At 47.3% G+C, this 19,473-nt stretch overlaps 1 protein-coding gene across 1 annotated transcript; it reads left to right on the top strand.

The window, feature by feature from the left end:
• Positions 1–8,563: 8,563 nt before the first annotated feature.
• CLEC3B (C-type lectin domain family 3 member B) lies at positions 8,564–17,537 on the top strand. Its single transcript, XM_051612253.1, has 3 exons — positions 8,564–8,787; positions 14,100–14,198; positions 15,767–17,537. The coding sequence occupies exons 1-3, from the start codon at positions 8,682–8,684 to the stop codon at positions 16,165–16,167; spliced, it is 606 nt and encodes a 201-aa protein (XP_051468213.1). The 5' UTR covers positions 8,564–8,681; the 3' UTR covers positions 16,168–17,537.
• Positions 17,538–19,473: the final 1,936 nt, after the last annotated feature.

Below are 19,473 nucleotides of genomic sequence, written 5' to 3'. Positions count from 1 at the left end.
GAGAACTGTAGCTATAGGACGAAATATATTACAGCTCAAACTAATAATCATGATCACATTATGAATATATGGTGTACTTAAGGTCCTCATATCTCTTCAGTCCTTTTACTAGAGCTCACTCAGATAATTATTCAAGGTGGCTACAATACTGCTGTGTATTTCACTATGTGTAGCCACTACTGTAGCAAGCAGGCAGGTTGGAAAAAAACCCAAACATTTGTCCCATAAAATTTGCTCCAGATGTCTACATGGAAGAGATAGGATTTTTTTCAGTACCTTAAGTAATGGATTAGGTATGTTATGATAGTGCTACGTGTTAATACAGGCAAGAAGTGACAACGTATCTATTATCTTTAAACACTCCAGCAGAGTGAAGCAAAGACTAACCTGACATTAGCATTACAGTAGCTGTGATCCATTCCTTGCCACACAAAGCTACTTGTTAGAATGTGGAAAGAAGGAAGAAAGGAAAGGGAGAAAGAGAGAGAAAGAGAAAAGAGAGTGAGAAAAGAGAAAGGAAGAGAAGAGAGAGAGAAAAAAAAGAGAGTGAAAAGAGAGAATTAAAACTGAAGGGAGAAAATCCATTTACAGTACTTTAAACTTACCACAGAACATTTTTGTTTGGTCATGAATTGTTTAATGTTTCAGAAAATGGTTAATCTAAGTGAGGACTACAAGTCTTAAACCACAGCCATTCTCTGAAGAGCTGTTGCCTGTTTTACTACAGATTTGTGGTTAGATACCAAGAGGCTGCCCAGAGTTACTTCCAGGGTGAATTTTGTAACATGGTAATAATAGTTTATTTCTACATAGCCTTCTAGATGAAGGATCTTCAAGTGTTTCACAAGTTGCATCATTTAAGATGCTTCTTATCTCTTCTCCAGATCCTTTTCATTTTAAATTTATTGTTATGAGAGCTGGGATGGGGAGTGAAGAAACCTCACTCCTGTGTTTCAGGTGTGTTAACTGACACCTCTGTGGAGGTAAAGATATTTGTATTTCCTTTACACTTCTCACTAAGGATGGCAAGTATTTAGCCTATCTGTGATCAAGATACCTGTGGGGGGGGTTGACTGTGGCTGGCGTCGAGGTGCCCCCCAAAGCCCTCCCCTCCTCAACTGAAGAGGGGAGAGAAAATATAATTAAAGACAGGGAGAGATCACCAGTTGTTGTTATGGGCAAGACAGACTCAGCTTAGGCAAAAAACAGCTATCATTGATGGGCTCGGCCAGTGCTGGGTCAGTCTTGGATCCAGCTGGCATTGACTCTATCAGACATGGAAGCTTCTAGCATCTCTTCCCAGAAGCCAAACCTGTAGCCTCCCTTCCTACCAAAACTGCAAACCCAGTACAACCTAAAAAGTGAACTTCTGCTACCTGAGCATCTGTGCCTGCTGCCAGCACATGGAAGCCTGTGAAGCAGCTGTGTACACAAAAATACCCCAGTCACAAAATACTTGGTACCAAGCCCTTCCTGAGAGCATCACTGTAAATTAACATGGTGTAATTATCTGCAGTGCCTCTCAGCCATGCACATCCTCCCCCCCAGAGTTTTTGTAGCTGTGTGAGCAGCCACAGAATGAACTGGGGATCTTTGAGGGGTTCTATTCCTTCCACACTTGCTATGTCCTATCTGTTGGCATTGAAAAGCAGCAGAGTGGAGCCTGACCCCAGTTCAGAGTGGGGCTGCATCTACCCGCTGAGATACAAATAATATGCTGGCCAAAAAGTATTACATAGCTGCTGGTTGGTCTCAGCTGCCCCTGGAGGTTTGCTGCTACCAACTCATATCCCAAATGGATAAACAAAGCTCTGACAGGGGTGAAAGGGCCTAAAGCTCTCCCAGTTAATACAATCTCTGCCAAGAAATTTTTGAGACTCTGGTTCTCAGGCATGCTAAGGGCTATGCTGCCCATTTCTATTTTCTTAGCTCTCTTTAACCCCTCCCTTCCATCCCAAACAAAAATAGCAGTTGGATGTTTAATAGAGGCTCCTGTTCCCATCTGGGCTGGTGGAAAGTTCCATGTGTTGCTGTGCAGATATTGCCACGTTTTCATTGACTCAAGTCCAGTAGAACTAAGAGGAAACATCTGTGGAGCAGGATAGCTCTCTGTTTGTCCCAGAAATTAATTGCTTCTGCTGGGAGTGTCAAGAGGCTGAAAAGTCTGTAGTATTGATGAGGAGTCTAGCAACTCCTGCGAGACTTCTAGTTGTGTTGCCTGAAAAGCACCCATCTGCAATTTACATTTTATTTTTGTTTGGTTGGGTTTTTTTGCCCAGCTAAAGGTATTTTTGACATGAACAGTCCCTTGAAGCAGGAGAGAGCTAGGCTGCAAGTCAGTGGGCCTGGCTGGTTTGCTGCTTGTGTTCCTCCAGATCTGTGTTTACACTCAGGATGATAATGCACAGCAGATTTACCAATCCCGTGAATCTCATTAGCCAATGTTTTGCAACGACAGTGGTGGTTCAACATTACAGATGTGTTGTTAGGGAAGGAGAGGGGAGCTGCTTCTGCCCTGGGAGGAGTGTTGAGGTGATGGGGAGGAGAGGACCATGCCACCTGCCATTGGGCTTTATGAAAGCTTTTCAGCATGGCCTGTTGTAAAGACAAGTTAATGGGTGCCAGAGCGCACTCGAGGCTCCCTTGAGGCTGGAGTGTGAATATCTTTTTTTGAGGGATTCGGTACCTTGATTTGACATGGATAGTATCTCATGGAGTTTGTGTAGTTTCTCTGTAAATAGGAATTAGCTAAAATGTACCACCTTTTGTTAGGACTGCCTCCAGCTTTTCTTTTAAACTTCAGCAGATGCCACTGCCCGCCTCAGCAGCAGGATGTTCTCCAGCCCTGCAGTGGTACTGGTTTACTTTGCTCGTAATAAGCAGCCACAGACACCTCAGAACTCAGTGTGACTTGGTAAGACCTGAGAAGAGAACACTCCAGTCCTTTTCCCCAGAGCCTTGTTCCCTCCTTTCCTGTAAAAGTGCAAGAGCTTCAGCTGGGACTGAAGCTTTTCAGCCATCAGCCTCCGGGCTGTTGTCGCTCCCTGCTCCCCAGCTTCTTGTCTCCTTGTACGTTCCTGCCTGTTTCCACTCCCTGCTGGAGCAGGAGAGCTATTCCCTCCAAGGCAAAACATGGACCCTCCTGTTAGCTGTGCCTTGCAGAGGCAGGTGCCACATGCCTGCTCCCTGCTGTCAGGCAGGCAGCTGCCAGGGGCTGATTTCAGGCTGGTGCTTTATATGCCTGGTTCCTTGCTCCTTTTCCTTTGGTGGATCCTCAAATTCCCAGTCATAGTGCTTGGTCACAGCACAGCACTTTGGGTACCCATCTCCCCACAGAGAGGCTGCAGTGTCTCTTTTTTTATTTTCATCAGCATATTTCTAGCTGTCCAGTAACAAAGATCTTTTTGCTGTTCCTGCAAAACAACATTAGGATGTCAAATGTGCTGCTCTTAATGACACCCTAGTGGATGCTTTCAACATCAGTTTCATTGACTAGAACACTTTCAAATAAGGCTGTTGTCATGTTACTGAGCTCTGTAAACATCTCTGTTGCTATCCTGTTCTCAAGATTAGGGTAAGATCAGTAGCTCGGGTGCTCCTGAGTTTTCATGTCACACCATTTGTAGATCAGATTTGATCTCCCCGATTCTGACTGAGAAGATCATAGTTACTCCAGCTCCCTATCTGATGCCTTGGGAGGGGGGAAAAGGAAATTAAATCTCAGCTGCTTTCTGACATATAGAGGTTCTCCTCCACCCAGCTGGGATGGTGGGGACTGCCACCATGCCAGTTCTGCACAGATGTTGGAGGTACTTTGAGCCACCAGCCTGCAGGACCTCTCTAGTGGAGGAGCACTCTCACTACAGGTTCTCACTGTGTTCTGACAAACAGTAAGTTTTATTATTTCCAGGGTTGGAAACCTATGGGTTGAAAAGCCATTATTTAAGTCCTACTTCTCTCCTTTCCCCCTCAAGAGAGGTCAGCTTTAATCTAATGGGGATTTTCAAGGTCGTGAATTGCTTTCTTTCTGCTGCCTGATTATACAACCTTTTCTCTAAATCAAAAAAAACTAAGAAATTCTTATGGCTGATGCTAAATTTCTCTAACAACCCCTAATTCAACATCCACAGTCATATGAAAGCAAATATATCACTCAAAGGTGAGAACAACATGCAACAAGATCATAAGCTGGCAGAACTGCCACCTGCTTTCCAGTCCTATAATACTGACTTTAAGTTCAGTGGTGACTTCACTTCAGCCCATGCCAATACAAGCCGTTTCATGCAGACTGCTTAGCAAACCTACATAATTAGGAATTTATCCAGAGTTTTGGTGTTAGAATTAGACACTTGACTACAGTTTTCCTTTGGCTGGTGAGACCTTGGGACACAGACAGCAAGCAGAAAAGCCAAGTGGTGAAGACAGCTGGGTGAAGAGAGCCCTAGCCCACAAGACCTGCATGCTCTGAGCAGAAGCAGGGGTGAGTCCTTTGGTGCAGCTCCTTTTGGAATTGGGAGGATTTTGAGCAGCTGACAGTACCTGAACTCAAGTTCTCCACATTTGCATCCTGTTTAAGGCCCAAGGATCTCCTTTAGTACAGATCCCTTTGTTCTGTGACCCTTGGTGAACATGGAGTAGGGATGTGAGCCATGATGGGAAGGCTCCCTCCTTAGGCTCAGAGCCAGTTTCCTAAAGTTGGTGCTGGGATAATGTTTTGGCGAAGTGCTAACTCCTTGGTTTCCCCCATCATTGTCCTTATGAAAACCACCCTTTCCTGAACTATTATCACATTTCTTCTTGATTGGTCTCAACAACAATGATCCATAGATTCTGCTCTTTCCATTTTAACCTGTTCTGATGTTGTTTACCCTGGTGGAAATCAGGAATGATGCCAGCACGAGTTCGGGCAGCGGCTAAATAATATCAGAGATTTTCTTCTGTTAGCCCCACTTCCTCGCGGCACTTTTTTTACTGCCCACCTCTGTTTCTCTGCTGTTCCTCTTCGAGGTTACTCTGGTGCCACTGAGACATGGATTCTGCTGCCCACAAAGAGGATTTGGCCAAGGCAGCAGAGGTATGAAAGCCAGCATGCTGCCCCAGCCATGGATCAACCTCCGAGCTGCACAGCCCCACATGTAAAGAAGCTTTCAGGTTTCTCCTTTGCTCTCCCGCTGTCAGTGCCAGTGGGGGACACAGGAGTCTTCCCAGAGGAGGGTGGCTGCAGGCAAAGAACATCATTCGGCATTGCGGTTGCCTGCTTTTGAACTGGTAACTTAACCTTGAAAAGCTAGATCTGGTAACTGCTGATCTTGATACTGTGTGAATGCTGTTCCTGGTCCAGCCTCCCACTTTCCAGCCCTTGTGTGGTGGCGCTGCCTCACTTCTTGGCGATACCTGCTCCTTTCCTAGGAGCCAAATAGCCTCTGATCTCGCTGACCGTTCTCTTGCCTAGCTGGGCATGAAATCACAGGTCTGCATCACTGCCAGGAGCATCCACCTTCCTGTCATGGGCTTATCCCAGCCACTGTTTTGCTGACTGAAAGCCTTCCAAATTCAGCATCTCAACCTACTTGCTGGGTTTCCCAAAGCCACGTAAACTTTTCTGACTGCTTTCCTGTGGCCCTGGGGCAGTTGCCATAAGCAAACATTCTTCTGCCCTCTTTTTTTTCATCTCGAAGCAGTTTCCTTACAGCTAACAAAAACTACTGTTTGTCTGTACTTAAACAAGGGAGTGAAGTGCTTTTAGAGGGAAGTAAATATCATAGTTCCACAGACTTAAAAAATCATGGACAGAAATCTGGTTTCTTGACATAATTATATCCTTTCTCCTTCTCATTTAACTCTTCCATGTATCAGCTGTCACTCTCTTTCCCCCGCTGCCTGCTCCCTTTCTCTCTGATGGGCTATATGTGCCTAATGAGCCTCCCAGCTGTTGCTCCTCAGGGCTGACATTTGCTGCTTCCCTTTCACGTGGCCAAAACCTCACCACCATCTTCCAGTTCTGTTAGTTCATCTAATAAAAAGGATTGTCTCTACCCACCTCCTGTGCCTCCCTTACATAAGAACGGTGAATCATCAAGATCTCAAAAGCATGATATCTGCCCTAAGAGCCAACTTAAGAAGGACCTTTAATAGCCCTGTTACTTAACTGGAAACACAGCCTCAAACCTCAGCAGGGAGTGGGCTGAATATGAGCAGGGCATCTCCAGCTTTTAGGTGGCCCTTCCCTATGCCACCCCCATTCTGGACCTGTTGCAGCAACACTTCCGCTTGCTCCTGCCAAGTTGGTTCATGGGGGTTTACAAGCTTTTATAATGTAAAGGATTTATTTTTTTCAGTCTACATAGGGCAGGATTAGAGCAAAGCCCCCTGTGAATAGATGTTAGAGCCAGAGGCATTTTTTTAAGTCTACTTCTTTTCAATTTTCTCTTTTTCAAGACAAATAATGGCAGCACAGGACTTGCTGGCTGGTACAGGGAGAGACACCCTGGAATGCAGACCTTCAGCACAAGGACCTTCATGCTCAGAGACAGACTGACCAAAAGCTGCCCTGCCCTTCTCATTTCAACTGGGCAATTGGAGAAATGCAACATTCTGGCAAGTCCCAGCCACCCAGAAACCTGTGCTTGGGCATGGCCATCAGACTCCACATCAGAGCCATCTGTTTCATATGCAGCAGCCAAGGGAGCATTTAGGTTTTTTCCCCGGCATGGCAGGACATGAATCAAAGCAAAGGCAGGTAAGCAAATCTGGGGCCAAGGAAAACTGGAAGGTGCTGAGCTACCAGAAGTACTTTGGATAGCAAGCATCAAGAGAAGGGAACATGTATGTGTATGTGGGTGTCTGGCATCTTTTGGGCTCCATCCCATTTTGGGATAGACCAGGCAGGAGAACGGTAAATCCCCAAAATATGTATTCTCTGGCTTAAGTTCCAGTAGGGTTGAGTATGTGTGGTGAAAGAGAGTGAAAAACAAACCTGTTCCTCCTTTGCTTCAAAAGCTTGGGCTGAAAGGGAGCACTATTAGGGTAGGATCTAAGGGCAGGGTTTTCCTTATTCAGCAAAAGTGGGAGGCAGGATAACACAGTTGTGGCCAAGCTAAATCAATGGCAGCTATTTTTCCAGCCCCACCCCTGTTTATCTCAGGCCTTTTATGTTCCTACAACTCCAGTGGTTCACATTGTGCTGCGTGGCATCTTGCCTTAATTTTTCAGAAAAGATTTGAGGCTAATGGCTAATGTCCAGAGCACTTTGTTCTCCAAAGTCCTTGTCTGTCCTCTTTCTACAGAAATTTCCTCTGCTTGTTCAAAGGTTCTTGTTCCTCCTGCAGGAAAGACTTGCCCACTTCTGCTACAGCCACTGGCAACCACAGCACTCACAAAAACAAGGCAGTGGTCTCGGCTTAAGTGGCAGGGCTGCTCCTAAAGCAGTTGGGCTGTGCTGAAGTCAGACTGGGACCCTGCAATGGATACTCAGGGAAAACAGCTTTCTATGGGATGCTTCCTCTGGCCCCATTGCAAGTCCAGCTCATCCTGGCTGTCTTTTACACCTCTGGGGTATTTGGAAGCCTGAACATTCCCAAAACTGAGTGAAGACTGAAATTTCAGAGTATTTTGGTCACCTAACCACTTAGGTGGTCCCAGGGCAGACCCCCACCACATACTCAGTCTGATGCCAGGGTTGTGGTGGTGAAGCATCAACCAGCTTTTCAGAGCCACTGTGCCTTATGAGGTGTCTGGGTGCTTTGACAGACCTGGCCACAAGCTACTTTGGATTATCAAAGATGTGAGTACCCCACATCTTAGATGCTGTGATCTCCCCTTCCCACTGCCCGCTACGCTGAGGCAGAGTCAAAACACCTCCAGCTCCCAGCCAGGGCAGTGGAAGAAGAGTTAAAGAGCAACATGATGAGCAGCCCTCTGGTTTGGTTAAAACCTCTGGAGCTGCTGTTTGGTTTCGTATCCTACAGAACTGAAAGCAGTTTTGGAAAACAAAAAGCCTGTGAAGGCCGTAGTGGAGCTGGTTTTTTGAGGTATAAGACCTGTCCTCCACCTTGAGCAAGGATGACTCTAGAAAGAAAGGAAAAAGCCCTCTGTTCCCCCTGCAGCTGCACTGGGCTGGGGGATGGCAGCAACCTCTCGCAAGGGGGTCAATCAGAACTCTCCTTGCATCACACCATTGCAGGGGCCAGGGTGCTGAGGCCCCCCAGGCTCCCTCCACCACTGCTGGTGCTGGCAGCATCCCTCGTGGGCAGCCCTGCTGGGCACCCCTTTGTTCCCTCGGCCACCCAAACCCCACTTCACACCTCACAGCATCACTGCCACGGCTGACACACCAGATCAAACCCCTGGCATTTCGCTAAAACCCCTTGGAAATCACTCCACAGCCTTTCCTCATGTTTAGCTCAGAAGACTTCCAGTAGATTTCAGTCCCTTCCCTTCTTTTCGGGTGGTTGTGGGTTTTTGTTTTGTTTTGTTGTAACAAAACCAAGCAGCCTGCTAAGAAATGCAAACCCTCTGGGATGTTTTCAGCCTTGGCCGGAGCTGCCTGAGCTCCCCCCCCGGAGGCTGCTCCTGGCCGGGGCTCAGCGGGCAGCTCTCCGGGCCGGCCATTCCTGCTGCCGGGCGGTGTGAGGGCAGAGCGGAGCCCGCTGCACCTCTGCTCGCCGTCGGACAGCAGCAGCATGATGCTCCGGGGAGCCTGCCTCCTCCTCTGCCTCCTCTCCCTCGCCCAGGTCTCCGGCCAGCAAAACGGCAAAGCCCGGCAAAAACCGGCGGCTTCCAAAAAAGGTGAGGAGCGGCGGCACCTTCCTGGGGAGGGAACCTGGTGGGGCTTGCAGGTTAGGGGGGTGGGATGCAATCACCCCACTCATGTGGGTGTTTAACAGTGCTTTATTTAAACTTTTAAAAAATTTGTATAAACCTGATCAACTCTATTTCTTTTTCCTCCCTGTGAGAATGGTCGCACAGCCCTTCTGTAAAACAGGAAGGGAATGGAAACTTTTTTAGCAGGTTCGTACCTTGAATAAATCTGTTGGGAGCAAATTTGAAGTACAAAGCTTTGTCTGAACTTCAGAGGGCAACATGTTTTTCATCTTATCTCTAAGGTTTGCCCCGAACCGAAAACCTCCTTTTCTATGACCCCTGCTCCTCCTCATTCATTTTTCAGGAGCAAGTGGCAGATGCCAGACGGCTGTTGCAGATTTGGAAACAAGAGTAGGCAGAAGACATATTATCCATTAAATATCAACACAGATCACGATTTTAAAACAGTTACCCCGGGTGTATGCCAAGCCGTACACGAGCTCTGACTACTCAAGAGTGCAACACACACAAACATTTGCCTAAGTTTTCTTTTCCCTAGTAGGGTTAGGGGTTTTTTGGGTTTTTTGTTTGTTTTGTTTGTTTGTTTGTTTGTTTTTTTCCTGCTCTCTGACATTCTCCCTCTGTCTCAATGCACATTAACTATAGGTTAAGGCAGGTAAGGAGGCAGCTTGGTGCAACCCAGTGAAGTGTGAGCCTGCCTGCCTGGTGTGTCCGAGGGCAGATGCCTGGGATTCAGCCTCTTCTGGAGGGTGCTTGGCTCCTTGGAACGAAGCAAGGAGTGAGGAAGAAGCATCCCAGGAATTCACTTGGCCAGGCTGCTCTCTACACTTGCCTGGTAGCTATTTTTTCCTGATCCCGTCCTTGAGAAATTTTTCCTTTATTTTTTTTTTTTCCATTCGATCTTTCTATGAAATCACTGCATAGCTGCTTGTTCCATGGCTGTGGCTGTTTCCAGAGATAAAATACCTCCTTGGGCTGGTATAGGGCACATACACGTGTTGCACTTAATGTACCAGGAGAGAGAAATTAGTTTATTAGAGAAATCTTATATTTTGTCACAGTGTCCCTGGAACTGCTGTTTGTAACCCATTGCTGAGAAGCAGGTGAGAGAAAAATCAGTTGGTGGGAGAAAAATAATCTTTTTGACAGGAAAATTTGGCTCTATTGTAAGCACATGTTCAGAGGTGAGAGAGCAACGCATTTATTTATTTATTTATTTATGAAAATCAAGCCATCTGAAACAGCTGGTGACATTTTTTCCTGAGAGTTTTGTGATTTCTTTTCAAATGGGTGATCGAGTTTTCTTTGGGGGAAAGAAAAAAAATATATTAAAAATAACCCCAAAGTTGGCATTTCTTGCCTGGTCACATCCAGCCCTGTGGCACATCAGCTGTCCTGCCTTAACTGGAAATTTCCAGCATTTCATAGTTAACTTTTTTTTATTTTTACCAACACCAGGGGCTGGGAAAAGAGGGAGGAAAGCACTAAAAATCCCCTGTGAGGCTCCTCTTTGCCCCCAGCCCCTTGCCACATCCAAGCCTGCCTGCCCAGCTGCCAGGACTCGGCTGCTCCTGCCCTGAGCAAGGGCTGGGTGGCCCCATTCCATACCCATTCCATCCCTATCCCAGACCCCCAACACCATCCTGTCCTGGCTAACCCCCAACCCTTCACCAGGTAAGGTCAGGAAGGGTGAAGGGTTGGGATGTTTGGCTGGCTTTTCTTTTTTCTTTTTTTTTTTTTTTTCTAATCTGCACAGCCAGACCAGAAATGTTAGAAAAGAAAATTATTATTCAAGCCAAGCTTTTTTTTCCCTTTTATTTGGGTATTTTTCTGTTTTGTTGTTGTTTTGTTTTTAAATTATTGCTTACATTTGGATCTACTTCAGAACAAAAATGGCTCAGTTTCAACACAAAAAAGCCAAACCATAACATTTAGAAAATGCTGAGTTTGCACATTCACTTTGCCCACTGTTGGCTTTTTTTCCCCTCAAATTGCTCCCCAGCAACACAGAACCAGACATAGCGGTTCAGCAAACCCTCCCTGAATCCCCATGTCTTGGGGAGCAGATGGGATTTGCCCTCCTTCAACAGCCCCAGGAGTCTGACCCTGAAGGGTGCCCAGGGAAGGTGGGAGCCACCTCGGGCAATGGCACCCCTGCCCAGGGAACGATGGCACCCCTGGCAGGGGATGATCACACTCTGGTTGGGGGGAGTGACACCTCTGGCTCAGGGGTCCAGGCTGGGAGGGGGAGGTCCCCTTGGTCAGAGCCACAGCAGGGTGCTAAGGGCACAGAAAAGAGCATCTTTGTGTAGCTCTCATGCATTTTAAGGTAATTGGAACAGGCCACTAGAGCTTAGATGCTTAAATCACTGAGTAGGGGCTGATGTGGGTGCTGCTCCAGGGGCTGCCTGCAATTCCCTTGTAATCTTGGAGTCCAGGTGCTGATCCCAGAAAATGCCCATGAACAGTTACACTGATATAAACCCAGTGCAGTGTTTGATCTCATCCTCTGATCGAGGGATGTTCTTTTCTGGCTGGGACATCCAGGGAAATGCCTGGTGTCAGAAGAAATACTGATGGTCAGGGAGGTCTGATGACAGACACTTTGAACCAGAGCAATACTTGCCCAGCTGAGGGACAGAAACCTGTTCAGATAGGAACAAACTAGATTATGCCTGCCCAGGCAAAGCTAAGAAACCCAAATATAAATCCAGATTTCATGTAGGGATAGCTAAATAAACAAAATGAAGTACAGAGGGATTAGGTTGTTATTCAGCATATAATTAGAGCAAAGAAAAATGGGCAAGAGCTCCCATTTGCAGCATCAGTTACTGGCCAGGCTTTCAAACTAACACACTATTGCAACCCACATCCTTCCAGGACTCTCCTTTTATCTCTCCTCTGCCTGCACTTGGCCCTGGGTCTCATGGTTAGCCACACAAGGGCCTGCTCCAGCTCCCACGGGCAGCATTGGCAGCCTCAGCAGCTCCAGTTGCAGCAATCCCATGCTGCAATAGGGGCTGCAGGAGGTGAACCTTGAGGAAATCACAGCTCAGAGACAGAAATCTCTGGTGATAGCACAGAATCATAGAATGGTTTGGGTTGGAAGGGACTTTAATGATCATCTAGTTCCAGCCCCCCTGCATGGACAGGGACACCGCCCACTAAACCAGGCTGCTCAAAGTCCCATCCAGTCTAGAACACTTCCAGGGAGAGGGCCATCCACAGCCTCACTGAGAAACTTGTTCCAGTGTCTCACCACCCTCATAGTGAAGAATTTCTTCCTAATGTCTAACCTAAATCTCCCCTCTTCCAGATTAAAGCCGTTGCCCCATGTCTTATCACTACCAGCCCTGGTAAAAAGTCCCTCCCCAGCTTTCCTGTAGCCCCTTCAGGTACTGGAAGGCTGCTTTAAGGTCTCCTGGAAGCCTTCTCTTCTCCAGGCTGAACAGCCCCAACTCTCTCAGCCTGTCTTCATAGAATAGAAATCTTGATGTTTATCAGCAGAGCTGTGGTACTTGCTTTGTAGCTGAAGTGCAAATTAACCTCTCCCTGCAACATCCTGGTGTACGTGCTGCTGAAGGAACATCTTGTGGCCAAGGGCTTGGAAATGAGCTGGTGAAAAGCGACAGGGTGCGTAGGTAGTTATCAAGGAAATGTGTCCAGTTGGGGTGATGGGGACCCTCTAGGCAGGAATCCACCAGAAATCTTGCCTGGAACATCATTAAGGAGCTGTCCCAACAAGACCCATTGGCAGTGTCCTGCCATGGCCCTTCAGTGTTACTTAAACCTAAGGGACATTTATTCTACTGCAAGACAGGCTTGCATGGAAAGAAAAAAAAAAAAGAAAAAAAAAAGTCATTAATTAGCTCTTTCCTATAAAGTGTTTTCATCAAAGGCATCAAAATAATAACTAGTGCATCAGTGTTAAATGATCTCATTAAAATTAATTGAGCAATGAATAAAGCAGCTTAATCGCCTTCTCCTGATGTGTCTGGCCTTTCATGTTCCTGGCACCATGTAATATTTGGGCTGGTGGTTTTGGTCTGCATCCAAGCTGCTCTCCACTTACCTGGCTTGGTGCCTCAACTCCCCATCTCCTTGACCCTCGAGGAATCCCATCCTACTGCTTTTGTGGACAAATTGTCCCCTTTTCTTTCACGCCATGAGGACTACCAGATGCTTGCACCAGGCAAGGAAAAGCAATAGGAGCAGCAGAGAGAGCACAATTAATACAAACATCTCAGTGTCTGATCTTCCACCTCCAAGGCACAATAGTCCTTTTGCTCCTAGACAGGAGAAATCCAAGCACCATTAATGGTTGGTTGGAGCTGTTGCAGAGGCAACACCCCTAGCAAGATCTAGGCTTTAGAAGCAGGCTGCAACCAACTCCCCTGCCAAGGAGGCATCTTCTTGCAGCAGGCAAGCAACTCTGGCCAGTTTCGGGGTACCTGCACCAAGGATGCTGAAGGCAGAGGCGGGGCAGAAGCAGCTGTGAGGGCCTGAAGGATAGGATGGTTGGTGGGCTGAGGGATGGGGTGGCTGATGGTACAGGGGCAGATCTAGTGGAGGTACTGCAGCCCTTCCAGCCCCTTCCAGCTGAATGTCAGCCTGGTGAGCAAAGAGTTTTCCTGCCAGCAGGAAAATGTGCAGGTTAACACGGGGGCACAGCAGGGAGTGCATACGGAGAACATCCTGTGTTAGGGTGTCTAAGGAAAGCCAGGAGGCTGTGCTATGTATAGAGAGAGAGGGCTTGTTTTTGAGGAGTTTAAAAAACAATAAATCCTAGTCAGCAGCAGCTCTGTTCCCACAAAACACTTGTGTGTGGCAGGATTCCTGCTCAAGGAGGGCAGCATCGTGTGGTGCCCTCCTGCCTTTTGGGATCTTGACCCCAGAGGAGGACCACCCCAGGCCAGTGCCCTCCCTACACAGAGGGTCCAGAGATGAGCCTGCACCTTGCAATGTTCATGTGTGCGACCCCACACCCCAGGGCTGTAGCAGCCCGAGGGAAGACCCCTGATCCATGAAGCCCCATGGGGTGCAAAGCCCTGAAACCCAACCTGGGAAAACTGGGTTGCTGCTGGAACCAGGCTAATGAGCAAACGCTCACTCTGATGGATGTCCAAGGGGACATGGGTGTCGACTTTAGCTGATCCCGATTGTTTTTCTTTCTCTGAGGGCAGAGAAACAGGGAGTTTTGATGACAGGAACAGCTTCAGCCGCCTCCCTGCGAGATGCGGCCGGTGCTTACGCTCCTCTCTTGGTCTCTCCAACAGATGGCGTGAGCCTCAAAATGATTGAAGACCTGAAGGCCATGATTGACAACATCTCTCAGGAGGTTGCTCTGCTGAAGGAAAAGCAAGCACTCCAGACAGGTAAAAGACTCACTAAAGAAGGCATAGCTTTTGCTTTGAGAGAGGAGCTGCTTATAAAGCAGCTATAACTGCTCCACGTGCTTTATCGAGAGATGCCCAAGCACCCTGTGACAAGGAGTCCATCAGAGGAAGAGAGGTTGGGGGATCAACGCAAAGTGTGGGTTCACTGCAGTTCCTCTGGGCAGATGAAGCTCCTCAAGTAGTTGATGACATGAGTTGTGCAGCATAGGGCACCCTCTTTATGTGCCAGAGCTTCCCATTTGTAAAGCTGTGGCTATTTCTATGACACTGAGCCAGATGTTCACTTAACTAATCAGAGGGATGGGTAACAGATTATTCTGTACTTCACTCAAATGTAGCTTATTCAGCCAGTCCCACTATACTTCATTGAACATAAAGGACAGTCCTAAAACATCCATCTTCTAACCATGCTCCATTGTTATTCTGTGGAAACTCCACCAAAATAAATAGGAGAGGGGTTTGCAGAACATGAAACAGAAATGAGCTGAAAATGCAAGTTAAAGAGAATTTTCTCCTTAAAAGTAACACAAGTGAAATAAAATCTTTAATTCCAAGCTCACATTCTTTGGTTTGGATATTAATGTGTGGCTCTGATTAGTTATTGTTTGGCTAGAGTACCCTGTGTTCTCAGGGTTTGGAGCTTAAAAAAATATAAAATAAATTGCTATTCTTAACAATAAAATCACAGGCAAGTAGAAATTTCCTCTGAAGGACTCAGGCTATGCAAGCACAAGATTTCTGATCAACACCTATTAAAAAGACATTTTTCTCATGCTTGCATAATTAAGATGATTGAATTGAAATTGCAGACTTCCAAAACACTCCATCACCCTGCAGTACCCATCACAAACCTCCAAGAAGCTCATCAGAGAAAGCATATCAACAGCTGGGGAAGAGCAAGGCCAGGGGAAGGAGCAGGAGGATCACACTGTGCCTCTGCTCCGGCAGTGACACAGCCCAGAAGAGTGACGGGGGCACACCGAGGTCCATTATTCCCGACAGTCTGTACACAGGGAGGACATGTCCCTGCAGCCATGGCCTGTGTAGGTCCCTGGGACTCCTGTGATCACAGAATCATAGAATGGTTTGGGTTAGAAGGGACCTTAAAGATCATCTAGGGAAGGTTTAGACTGGATATTAGAAAGAATTTCTTTACCGAAAGAGTGGTTGGAGAGTGGAACAGGCTGCCCAGGGAGGTGGTGGAGTCACCATCCTTGGAAGTGTTTAAAAGAAATATATAGTGACGTGATTTAAGCACTGAACAGGTAAATCACGTTATGGTAGGGGGACTTAGGTTATGGTTGGACTTGATGGTCTTCAAGGTCCCTTCCAACCAGGATGATTCTATGATCTACTTCCAACCCCCCCTGCCATGGGCAGGGACACTTCCCACTAGACCAGGTGATGCCGTGAGTCACTGCGCTGCCTAAGAAATGACGTCTGTAGTTTGGCCGCCACGTTTCCTATGGCTGCCTCTTCCCGGGCACTGTTTTTAAAACCAATTCCCTTTCTGTCTTTCTTGTTCTGTTCATGCGGTAACCTCCCAGTTTGCCTGAAGGGCACCAAAATTCACCTCAAATGCTTTCTCGCATTTTCGGAGACCAAGACGTACCACGAGGCCAGCGAAAACTGCATCTCGCAGGGCGGCACGCTCAGCACCCCCCAGAACGGGGAGGAGAACGATGCCCTCTACGACTACATGCGCAAGAGCATCGGCTCAGAGGCGGAGATCTGGCTGGGCCTCAACGACATGGCAGCAGAGGGCAAGTGGGTTGACATGACGGGCGGCCCTGCCCGCTACAAGAACTGGGAGACTGAAATCACCACCCAGCCTGACGGCGGCAAGCTGGAAAACTGCGCGGCCTTGTCGGGGGCTGCTGTCGGCAAGTGGTTCGACAAGAGGTGCAAAGACCAGCTGCCCTACATCTGCCAGTTCATGATCGTGTAGTGGCAAGGGTCCCCCCTTGCCTGCCCCCAACCCAGGCCTTCCCCCACCTTTGGCAGGATTATAAAGCTATAGGTATGTGTAGGTGAACATGTCTGTATGCACGTCCAGGTAGAGTCACTTTTGGCTAAGAAAGTCATCACAGCTAGGTGTCGGATTAGAGAGAGTTAGAGCATCTCGTTTGGCCACATCCAGCCCCATTAGCAGCTGCATTGTTCTTACTAAGGCACAGTTTATAGATATATTTTTTTACACAGGGAATTTATTAGGACAGCTCGGTTGTTTTGGCAAAGAACCAGTGCAGCAGTCCAGCCTGGCAAACAGCTGACTTTGCTGCCCGGGGCTGTCGCTCTGTAATGTCCTTTCCCATCCTGCTGAGCTTTTTTGGAACACCAGCGTAGCTAGTTCCCGCTTTCTTCTGTTTTGCTTCTCCATAAGCCCTGGCAACAAGGCAGATGGGACTGAACTGCTTGTCCCTCACAGAACCCCAGTTCAGACCCCTGAGGACTGAGGTCCTGTCTCAATGAGCAGAGGCAGTTACTCCTGCTTTGCCTTGAGAGATACAGTCAGGTTTATTGGCTGAGTACCAGCTGCTCATCAGGTTGTCCAACTCATCCAACTATGTGCATGAATGAACTAGTAAGTAACAGGCATGAGTCAACTTACTGAGAAGGAGGACATCTTTTCCAGAAGTATTCCCTATTTTGTCGGTACTTTTCTCATTAGTCAGAGCCCAATGCTATTAGGGAATATGCTTCCATATAAAAAAACAATTGCCTATTGAAAATGAACCCCAGGATAATGCAGCTTTAGCACTATTTTAGTGATGGAAATCCATCTGAAATATTCCGGTCTCGGTTGGTCCAGACAGAGTCCTCAGCAAACATAAATCTGCTGAGTACTGTTTGTGCCAATAAAGTCATGCCCAGCAGAAGGTCTGGCCTCAGTAATTTTTTGCTGAGAAAAGTGTTTTAGAAAAATAATAAATTGAAATAAACAGCAATGATGGGAAAGAAGTGCAGGCCACCCTGAGAGCTTGACAAGGCTTTGCTAGCTGTTGGCTAAAAGGTTTCATCAGGCCTTTGCAGTTCAGAGCTTGGTGGTAACCCCTCTAGTTTGGGTCACATCCCCTGCACTGCCAAGCTGGGAGTGTCGGGACATGATGCTCTTGGGGAGACTACGGGGAAGGTATTTCAATTTGCTACTATTTTTAACAATAGCACAATGGTGGGACTTCCAAGATCTTGAGTGGGACAGCCAAGCTGGAGGGATGGAAACACACATGCAGAGCGCACACTTCTGAAGCTGTCACTATTGCCAAACTCTCTACTGTTCAAATTACTATAAAATAAATATATATATAGCTTGCTGAAGGAATGGAGTTGTGTCAATGTGATTGGAATGCTCTCTTCTCCTTGCATTTATCTTCAGAGCAGATCCAGGGACCTGTCAGAGGGCTGGAGATATCAAAGGCAGAGAGGAAATGCAGAAAGCAAAAGCCTTCTGCCCAGGGGTACAGTTTATAGGATTTCCATCCCCCCTCTTATCATCCCAGTCACATGCCACACATGGGATACAGGCAGGGAATCCTTTTATAGGCAAATAAGATTTCCTTCCTCCCCTCCGTCTTGGGAAATGTCAACCCAAAATATAAGCCAACCCAAAAGGAAGGTCATTCCTTCATCCCCATCTGGGAGCAGTAACGGTGCCAGGGGAGGTGGCATCTCAGGTCTCATCATGGAGCCAACACTCCCCAGGCTGCCCCTCACCTCCTCTGCAATGAGCAGACCTGCAGTGGCACCGAGCACCCCTCTCCTTCCCTCACTGAGGTGGTGATGACTTCTCCCTCCTCAGCCTCCTCCTCAGCATCCCACAAAGGAGATACAACCATACATGAAGAAGCCAATGTTCCGCACCAGTCTGGGAGGTTTAAACTGCTGCAGGACTGTGCGTGTTGCTTGCTTTGATCCTGACTAGTCATAAACCACAAGGTCTTAAAACACAAATGTGTGGTCAGAGAAATAAACAGAGGGTTTTGAGGGAGTCCAGGAACTAAGGAGGGGTGATGTGAAAGCTGAGGACCCTGGTGATGCTGAGCCTTGGGGAAGAGGTGGGTGCTGTGGCTGGACCATCTCTCTGGGTAGAGCGTGAATCTGAAAAACAGCCGTGGAGATGGATGCCAGAGAGGACAGTAAAGAGCCAATCTGTCAAAATCTAGAGAATAACAAGTTGCTTTCAGGAGATTTCCTGCTCCTGCCCTATTTGTTAGACCCAGGATGCCAAAGCTGACCTTCCGACTTCAGGGTGGCATTTATGAGTTTGATATATATTTCTACATGCTGCTTCTGAGTGTGCCTTATGAACTACAAATGTTCTTTTAAAAGCCAAATAAAAAGAAATGCTAGAAGATTCCTCATCCCTGCTTACCACAGCACTCCTTTTTGTTTGTTTGTGGCCAACCTCATGTTTTTTGCTCACAGTGAATGCTGGAGTGGAGGGGTTGACCAGGAGATGCTGTCTGTCTCCACTCCAGCATGGCCCGATGGGAACTGTCCAGACCAGATGGGATCTGTCTGCTGGGGGCTGGGACAAGTATCACTTTTTGATCTTCCATTCAATCTTTTTTGGCACTCAAGCCAAAGAAGAACATCTGCTGCCTGCCCACAAAGTGCAGTCTCAACCAAAGGCATGCAGACTAATGGAGAGAAACCTCAGCTCTTCCCCAAGAAAAAGGTATGTGGAAGAGATCATGTCACACCTAATAGATTGTGATTTCTCAAATGAATGTCATGTCATGAAAACAAGAGATGATGTGTAAGATCTTGTGCCACTGATCATGCTGCTCAGTTGCCTGTGGCTCTAACACAGCAGAGGAAAGGAGAAACATGAAATGTGTATGTACTTATATAAACAAAAGAAGAGTTACTGTGTGAACCCCAGAAAATGTTACCCCAGCTGATTCCAGTAGAGCTAATTTATCCAGCTAATTGCCCTGACCTCAGTTCACCAAGGTCCTGAAATACAGGCAAAGGACCACATGGTTAAAGTCAAAATGGTTTACTGTAAAATGGGTAATACCTTCCTGAAATGTCCCTCTGAGCAAGGGCCAGAACAGCACACTATTAATACACATCAGTGCCAGCAGCCACCTTGTTCTTGGCCTTGGTCAGTAAAAGGGGCAGGTAGGCAAAGGTGGGTCACAAGACAAAAGCTTGTTTTGAGGTTTGAACACTTGTGGCACTCGGCCCTTAGCAGTCCCAGGTAAACTCAGATCAAGATCGAGGGTTTGGTGACATGGGAAAAGGACCT

The sequence above is a fragment of the Apus apus genome, chromosome 2, assembly GCF_020740795.1.
Source record: "Apus apus isolate bApuApu2 chromosome 2, bApuApu2.pri.cur, whole genome shotgun sequence".
Classification (NCBI taxonomy): domain Eukaryota; kingdom Metazoa; phylum Chordata; class Aves; order Apodiformes; family Apodidae; genus Apus; species Apus apus.
The sequence above is the reverse complement of the archived record's forward strand: the minus strand, read 5'-3'. Positions and strand labels throughout refer to the sequence as shown.

Excerpts from the sequence above, each read along its gene's own strand:
- CLEC3B (XM_051612253.1), top strand. The coding sequence starts at position 8,682 with ATGATGCTCCGGGGAGCCTGCCTCCTCCTCTGCCTCCTCTCCCTCGCC. Across the intron at positions 8,788-14,099 it reads ACCGGCGGCTTCCAAAAAAG|ATGGCGTGAGCCTCAAAATG; the intron begins GTGAGGAGCGGC and ends TCTCTCCAACAG. Across the intron at positions 14,199-15,766 it reads AAAGCAAGCACTCCAGACAG|TTTGCCTGAAGGGCACCAAA; the intron begins GTAAAAGACTCA and ends GTAACCTCCCAG.